Source organism: Chelonoidis abingdonii, chromosome 24, assembly GCF_003597395.2.
Source record: "Chelonoidis abingdonii isolate Lonesome George chromosome 24, CheloAbing_2.0, whole genome shotgun sequence".
NCBI lineage: Eukaryota > Metazoa > Chordata > Testudines > Testudinidae > Chelonoidis > Chelonoidis abingdonii.
In genome coordinates this window covers 857,955-866,567 of record NC_133792.1, presented here as the reverse complement: position 1 = coordinate 866,567, position 8,613 = coordinate 857,955, and the positions used below count along the sequence as shown (strand labels likewise).

The 8,613-nt window shown below is 39.7% G+C and overlaps 2 protein-coding genes across 10 annotated transcripts in view; both read right to left on the bottom strand.

Annotated features, from left to right (window-relative positions):
• Positions 1–8,613, bottom strand: part of PNPLA7 (patatin like domain 7, lysophospholipase) — a 557,191-nt gene that overhangs the window by 460,256 nt on the left and 88,322 nt on the right. The window lies entirely within an intron of this gene.
• On the bottom strand, positions 2,126–5,588 carry LOC116816176 (olfactory receptor 10C1-like). The gene is made up of 2 exons (XM_032765207.2): positions 5,565–5,588; positions 2,126–3,115 (listed from the first exon to the last, which is right to left on the bottom strand). The coding sequence occupies exons 1-2, from the start codon at positions 5,574–5,576 to the stop codon at positions 2,126–2,128; spliced, it is 1,002 nt and encodes a 333-aa protein (XP_032621098.2). The 5' UTR covers positions 5,577–5,588.

Sequence of the window (8,613 nt, the reverse complement as noted above, 5' to 3'; positions counted from 1 at the left end):
CTACCTCACAAGTGTGGTGGAAACAGAGAGCCTGAAACATGAGGCCTGGCATGAGGCCTAAGTCTAACCTGAAATCAGGCCCTGCTGATATAAAGCTCAGTTAGTGAGAGTCAGACTATGAGCAAAAGTCAGGCCCATTACAAAACAGATGTCTCATTGAAGGTTCACTGTCTGGTACCTGAACTTGGCACAGGTATTGCTAACATCACTAAAACACAAACACATTGCAGCAGGCCAGGACAAGAGCATCCCAGCCTAGAACACGATAAAATGGTTTGACTGAAGTGATGAATAGGGGTGTGTTGTCTGAAACATCAGGAGAAAGGTACAATAGGAGGTAACAAATGTCATGAAACATGTAATGTGGCACATAAATTGTTTATCCTAGATTGCTTGTCTCAGCCTATACGTGTTGAGATGCCTCACCTTAACTCTTAGCCTGGCCTAGGTGGGAGTGGGAAGTCCTGCTGTTCACTGAGGTTTTCCATTGTAACAAGCATATATGTGTTACGGTAACTGTAACCTCTGAGCCAGGGAACTAGCACCAGGCCAAGTTTATTGTTAACGAAGCCAAGTGCCTTCACCTCTGAACTGAGTCTGTGGACTTCTTGGGCAGTTTGATCACCGTCTACTGTTCTGGCTAAAAACCAACAACAAGTAGAAAGGATTTGAACATGTATCTCCTGCCTCTTAGGGCAGTGTCCTAAACACTGGACTATGGGATGTTCCAACAGAGGTTCCCCTCAGTCTCTCCTGTTACAGCTGTTTCATTTTTTAAATAAAAACTTGCATATTAACTGGGCCAGAGAGCATGTGAAAATGACTCTCTAGTGTGATGTTTGGTGTACACCCCTGGAAGGTGGCAGCCCCAGGACCCAGCTGCCCTGCTCTGACAACTCTTTAATTATCTATGTAAAGCAGAGCTTCATTCACTAGGAAAGGCTGAGGGAATCCCCCAGCAGAATATCCCACAGCTCAATGGTTAAGGCACTCGCCCGTAAGGTGGGAAACCTTCTCTACAAATACCTTATCCTCATCAGAGGGGAACTGAACTGTGGGGGCTCCAGCTAAAAGTTATGAGGAGGCTGCTGCAGTACCAACTCCTCCTACATTGTTTCATGCAAGAAACCCCTCAGAAACCTACCTCCAGGAGACAGTTCCTGCTGTAGACCCCAACCAAATATACGCACTTCACTTCAGCCTGGACCTAGGTGCCCTTTCTGTTGAGGGGTAAGGTTTAGCACACAGTGCTCTACTCAGTATCTCTTTTTAGCTAGTTTAGGCAGCTCGCCACTCACCACCCTGGCTTTTGTGGATCCTATTATTTGGCACCTATATACCTCCACTCATTGTGTAGGAAACCTGGACCCCCTAACCCAGGCTTTGTGAATACAAATTATTTTCTATGTACCTAAAAGTTAGGTCTTGTGAGAGGGAGAAAAAAAAATCCCACCGGATGTAGCCTTTACTCACAATGAATTCCTGGGGGGAAAGATGCTGTGATTAATGATTTTGCATGTCCCAGGACAAGAAACTGATAAAAATGAGTTGTCCAGCAATAGAGGTTTCCTCTTAGACATCAGATGACCCATGTGCAATCTTATGATTAAGGATATTCTGGTTTAGAACTGACATGTTGCTGAATTATAAAAGATTGACAAATGGGACAGTGTGATTGTTGACATTCTTTTTGAGATATCTTAAATTCCTTTGTAAGCATTTTTTGAAATTTAATGGAAATTTCTAAAAAATTGAACTAATCTACTGATGGCAAAGAGAATTGCAGAACGTTTCCCAGTTCCTCTACCCATTTCTGTCATTAACTTTTGGGAGGAGAAATATTTGGGAAAACTCAGAAATTTTCAACCAACTCCAATTAAAATGTGTATGGGAGAGAGTCTATGAACTGCAGATATACTTCAATTAGAACTGGTAAACAATGGAAGGAGTCAGCATGTAATTTTATTTATTTTATTTTTGATTTCCACAAGATTCACATATTTATTTGTTGAAGTTCAAAATCTTAATGAAAAAATTTCATTGAAATACAAATTCAGAAAAAGTAGACCACACTATGTTCGATGTGATAAATTGCTATGTAATGCTGAGCTGTCTCTTGGTCTCTTTAGAACTGTGCAGTTTCTTGAGAGCAGAGATATTCCCCAGGAATAATCCTGGAGAAAAATATACCTATTTTTTGTGGATGAAATACCTTCATCCCTGATTTCCTCAAGGCATCTTTCACCTCCTTGTTCCTGAGGCTGTAGATAATGGGGTTCAAGATCGGAGTCACCACTGAGTAGAGCAGAGAGAGTAACTTGTTCACATCTGGAGAGAAGCTGGAGTTGGGGCGCACGTACATGATAAGTGCTGTCCCGTAGAACAACGTCACCACAATGAGGTGTGAGAAGCAGGTGGAGAAGGCTCTGCGCCTGCCTTCGGCGGACTGCATTTTCAGGATAGTGGAGATGATACAGATGTAGGACACCAGGATCAGCATGAAAGGCATCATGAGGACAAAGGCAGCACCCACAGAGATCTGGAACTTAATCCAGTAGGTGTCCCCGCACACCAGCTTCAGCACTGGCTGGATCTCACAGAAGAAGTGGTTGATCACATTGGACCCACAGAAAGGAAGTGTGAAGGTGAAGGTTGTGTGCCCCACAGCCACGAGGGTGCCACAGATACACGAGCCACCTATCAGCTGAATGCAAACCCTCTTATTCATGATGGTCATGTATTGCAGCGGTTTGCATATAGCAATGCAGCGGTCATACGCCATAGATGCAAGGAGGCAGCATTCAGTAACGCCAAAGAATAGAAAGAAATACATCTGTACTGCACAACCAGCAAGGGAGATGGTTTTATTCTCTGAGAGGAGGTTGGACAGTACCTTGGGCAGGGTGACTGAGGTGTAGCAGATCTCCAGGAAGGACAAGTTCCTGAGAAAGAAATACATGGGGGTGTGAAGGGACGGATCAACATTGATGATGATAATGATGAGGATGTTGCCCAGCACTGTGATGATGTAAATGCACAGAAATAACACAAAATAAATGGAACTCGTGTCTGGGTGATTAGAGAATCCCAGTATGACAAACTCAGTCACAGAACTGTTTTTTCTCATTTTCTTCCTCATCATATTTCATCTTGAGAATTAAAAAGAAAAAATGACATGTCAGTTTGATACTTTAAATCAAGACAAATTGGCATAATCTAATCTATCTATCTATCTATCTATCTATCTATCTATCTATCTGTCTCTGACTTTTCACCTTTTTATCCATGCATCCATCACTCTCTCCATATTATATGGTTAAGGCCCAATATAATTTTAATCAGATTCTCCTGTCACAAAACTATACATCCTGAGTAATTTATTAAAGTCAACAGTTCTTATTCTCCTCTCAGTTACACCATCTTTATATTGGTGTAAAGTTCTCACTTCAGTGAAAATTATCTCTTTCATACCAGCATCAGAAGGAGGATAACTGAGAACAATGAATTTATAATTGGATAAAACACTGGTGTTATCAGAATCAGTTTCATTTGATTTGCACCGACGGAACAGACATCAAAATCTGCCTTCAAGTTTCTTGGAGACTTATGTTAAAATAAAGAAACATAAAATTAATATACCACCATTTGTGTTATTCTTGGCTGGTCTGTGGCACAATCATTGAAGTTAGACTGATATAGATAATCTGAGAATACAGACTCACTTATCATAATTTCACTGCATGGCAATTCCAACTAACTACATGGAAAACACATGTGAGGAGTTATGTTATGCATTGTGCTGCACAGATAGCCTGCTTCTCCTCTCTTTTCCATGAGACTGACAACAGTCCATTGACTTCATTGTCTGTAATCCTCATCTCATTTACTTTATCTGCTCTTTCTTCACACCTCCACCTCTGTTTGTGTTACCTTGGATTTGAGAGGTGTGTATATTCCAAAATCTGATCAAGCTAATTACAACCATATTATGTGCAATCAGCTGCCATGAATTACTGAAATAGAACACATAGTTAAGGGTTAATTTAAAAACAGGCTTTTAGAGGAAGGTCAAAACTTGCTACAGTTACTGCTAATCAGAATGGGATGTGGGGATAGAAAAGTAAATAGACTGAAAGAAGATGCGTGCATGGAAAGCCTTGAGTTTAGGTGCCTCTGATATTAGATGTTTATTGAAAGTTAGGGAAAGTGATGATCCAGTAATGGTCATTATGACCTATGTGTTTTGTAGAAGTTAGTTATAAAAAGTCTAGATAATAGTTTACTTCGGAGCAGTCCTCCAGAGCTATCCCAGTGGCCACAGTTTGCCATTCCTAGCCAGTGAGAGCTGCAGAAAGCAGTGACCAGCATGTCCCTGTGGCCCGCGCCACTTTCTGCAGCTCCCATTGGCTGGGAATGGTGAACCGTGGCAACTGGGAGCTGTGGGAGGCCATGCCTGAGGACAGTCAATGTAAAGAAATTGTCTCGTAGTCTGACAGCAGATTACCCTGAAGGGCTGTGTGTGGCCAAGGGCCACAGGTTGCCCACCACTGCCCTATATTCTCGTCCCAAATTTGGCTTAGGAACATTCCAAGCGTGGGGCTGTATCCTTCAGCATTTTGACTAATCGTCACTCATGGACCTATCCTCCATGAACTTATCTAATTCTTTTTTTAACCCAGTTATACTTTTGACCTTCACAACATTCCATGACAATGAGTTCCACAGGTTGACTGTCCATTGTGTGAAGAATTTCCTTTTGTTTGTTTTAAACCCACTGCCTATTAATTTCATTGAGTGGCCGCTGGTTCTTGTGTTATGCGAAGGGGTAAATATTGCTTCCCTTTTCACTTAATGCACAACATTCATGATTGTGTAGACCTCTATCATTTCCCTCTCACTTGTGCTTTTTTTAAGCTGATCTTACTTACACAAGGATATATAAGGAGTAACTTCACTGGAGCCAAGTGAGTTGCACCAATGTTGTGTTAAAGTAAGGAAGATCAGAACACGTGTCTGTGCCTATGTAAAACATCTAGATGATGCTAATAAATGATTATTGTCATCCTGAATTTGAACATCACAAAGGAATAAGTATAACTGAGTGAAGTTTTTATTTTATTTAATTTATAAGATCATATGAGGTTTGTCCCTCACTGAAGTTGAGATGAGTGCCTAACACCCTTAGGCTCCACTGAAAGTCCAAGTCTAACCCACACACCTACTAGGTATGGTGTTCTGTGCCATCTAGTGGCACCGAGACCACTTAGAGGTTGAGAGAGAAATTAATAAGTTTGCTCTACAGCCCTAGCTAAAAGGGCCTTGGCTTTTAGTTCCTGTGATAGAGGCTCATGCACTAAGCTTCAGCAGTCCCAGGTTCAATCCTGCCTGCTGACAACTGGCATCTATCAGCATTATGAAAGCATAATTTTTATAGAATAGATACGTTGAAAGTCTCTGAAATCTTTCTCAAATTTCAATTATTTAGAGCATGATTCTCCTCTCTCTAACATGGAAGTAAATCTTGAATAACCACCGATATCCCAGTTTATCCTTCTATACTTTATGTCATTTTTCATCTCTTCTTCAGCATATTTCATCTTAAGAATTAAAAAGAAAGGCTATGCTATTACTGTTAAAAAACAGAAGGAAAGCTATGGCGACTAAACAGCTATACCATTTTCTTCTCATGTGCACAGTCATTTCATTGAAATCAATGTGGTTTCATTGGTGTAAACTCAGGGAAATGAGATCAGAGTCGAGCAATCCATTTGCCTTTTTCATATTATTAACTACATTTGCTCAAAAAACAAAATTTATATCCCAGGGGAAAGGTACGATTTCAAAATTTCATTTGATTATAAATTAGAATGAAGCAACAGATTTTTTTTAAAAAAATAAATATTCCAAAAATAGTTTGTTGGATCCTTATAAACACATGGAATATTTCATTTAAAAAAGGTAGCAAAATATCATTTTGGCATGTTCAAATAATATCTTTCAATGCTATCATTTGACTAGAATAGAATAGCTAAAACTTTCTGATAGCATCCTATCAACATTTAGACCTAAGCAATATATTCCCATGTAAAATGTTTTGATTTAGTCAAATCAGCATTTTCTAATGGCAAATTGTTCTGCTGGAATATTTTCCACCCGTTCTTCTGTTAACAGCAGTGGAGTCACTTGTGACTTTAGAAACAGTGGGATATAATTATCAGGGCTTTAACCTTTAAAACAGAGTACATTTCCATTTAAGAAATAATGGGATTTTAACATACCTCATCTAGAGTCAGCTCTTTTAGAATAATCTGAAGGAAATTAACATATTTCTAGTCAAGTCCAAAAATGTCTCACCTCCTCTGTAGCCTTCTCTGTGATTATCAAAGAATTCTGTCATGGATGGAACTGTACTATTTAACAGCTTCTTTAGAAGCCCCAGGGATGTGGTTTTGATATACCTCTGAGGACCCGTTATATGAAGCCATAACTTAACTATTAAACGAATAATCTTCCTCCCATTGAAATCAATGCCAAACATCTAATGATTTCAAAGGATAGACTATGGCATTGAATTTCTGTGTCTTTGGACAGATATCCAGCTGTCACTTAAACTCCTAAATGCCATGGACACTTCCAAATGTCACCCCTCACAACTAAGCAAGGACCTCAGGATTTGGTCCAAACACAGGCTGCCTTCAGCAAAATACCAAGCGTTCATACAATTCCCACCCAAGGACAAGGGCAGAATGGTTGTGACACATCAGTTACAGGACTGAGCTCATAAAGGGGGCAAAGGGATGATTCCTAAAACACAATGAATAGTTCCTTCATTGAGAGAAGCCCCATTATTTTCAATGTGAATAAGATTATCCTTACCTGACCCTAATTAATAGGGGATGTCAGGGTTCCCCCCTCCACTCTGAACTCTGGGGTACATATGTGGGGACCTGCATGAAAGACTCCCTAAATTTATATTCTACCAGCATAGGTTAAAACTTCCCCAAGGCACAAATTCCTTTCCTTGTCCTTGCACGGTATTGCTGCCACCACCAAGTGATTTACACAAAAATTCAGGAAAGGGTCACTTGGAATCCTCAAAATATGCCCCCAAACCCCTTCACCTCCTTTCCTGGGGGTTAATGTGAACACAGACCAGACCTTTGTCTTCAGGACACTAAAAATTTATCAGGTTCTTAAAAGAACTTTATTTATAAGGAAAAAAATAAAAGAATCACACCTGCAAAATCAGGATGGAAAGTTACTTTACAGGATAATAAGAAGATTTAAACCACAGAGGATTCCCCTCTGGGCTCAGCTTCACAGTTACAAAAACAGGAATAAAACTACCTCTGTGGCATAGGAAAAATCACAAGCCAAAAGAAAAGATAATCTAATGCATTTCCTTGCCCTACTCACAGTTTCTATGGTTTTAGTTGGATTATTCCAGGTATATTGTTAGGAGATAATTATACCTGCTTGGGTTCTCTCTCCATCCAGAGAGAGAACAACAAAAAAGAACAACAGAAAAACAAATCCTTCCTCTGCAGAGTTGAAAGTATCTTCTTTCCTCATTGGTCCTTCGGGTCAGATGCCAAATAGGTTATTTGAACTGCTTAACACCTTACAGGTAAGGCAATTTAGTACAGCTGCCAAGGAGGGATTTTATGATATTGCATAAAGGTTACTAACCTTCCCTCCTACTCCTGATGGGGGTAACATTTTCTGGATAATCTAAGTGATTTGTAAGCTTAAGTGTCATGTGTGAAAATGATTTAGGCACCCAGGGCCAGGGTTTTTAAAGGTTTTTAAGTGCCTAACTCCCAGTGACTTGACTGAGAGTTAGACACCTGAATACCTTTGAAAGTCTGTCTGTTACTGAAAGCCAATGGTACCGTGAAAATATTACCCTAACACACATATTCTCCTTGTGAGGAAGAGTAAGGGATAGACTCACAAAGAGACTTAGGTGCATATTAGGTGCCTACATCCCAAATTTATCTATCATGGGTTTCACAAACCCCTCACTCACCACTGAATAACCCTCCAGGCATGTGAACTTACTCAGCAGCTCAGTTTTTGGTTTTAAAGTTCCTTAGGTGCCTATCTGTCTGGCTCTGGCCATGAGCACTTGGGTGTCTTTCAAGTCGGGATTAATATATTCCAAGGGCAGAAGGGACTGTTGTGATTGAGTAGTCGGACCTGTAGAGCACAGGCTATAGAACTTCCCCAAAATAATTCGTAGAGAAGATCTTGTAGAAAAACACCTAATCTTAATTTTATAATAGTCAGTTATGAAGAATACCTCACAAACCTTGCTTAATTGTTCCAACATTAATTGCTCTATTAAAAATGTATGCCTTACTTTCGGTCTGAAGTTGTCTAGATTTAACTTTAAGACATTCCATCATGTTATATCTTTTTCTTCTAAATTGAAGGGCCTATAATTAAATATTTGTTCCCCATGTGCATACTTATACACCGTGATCAAGTCATCTCTTCATTTTCTCTTTCTAAATATAAATAGATTGAACTTCTTTAGTCTATAACTGTAAGGCATGTTTTCTCATTCTTTAATCCTTTTCAGAGCTCTTCTATGAAACATCTCAAATTTAT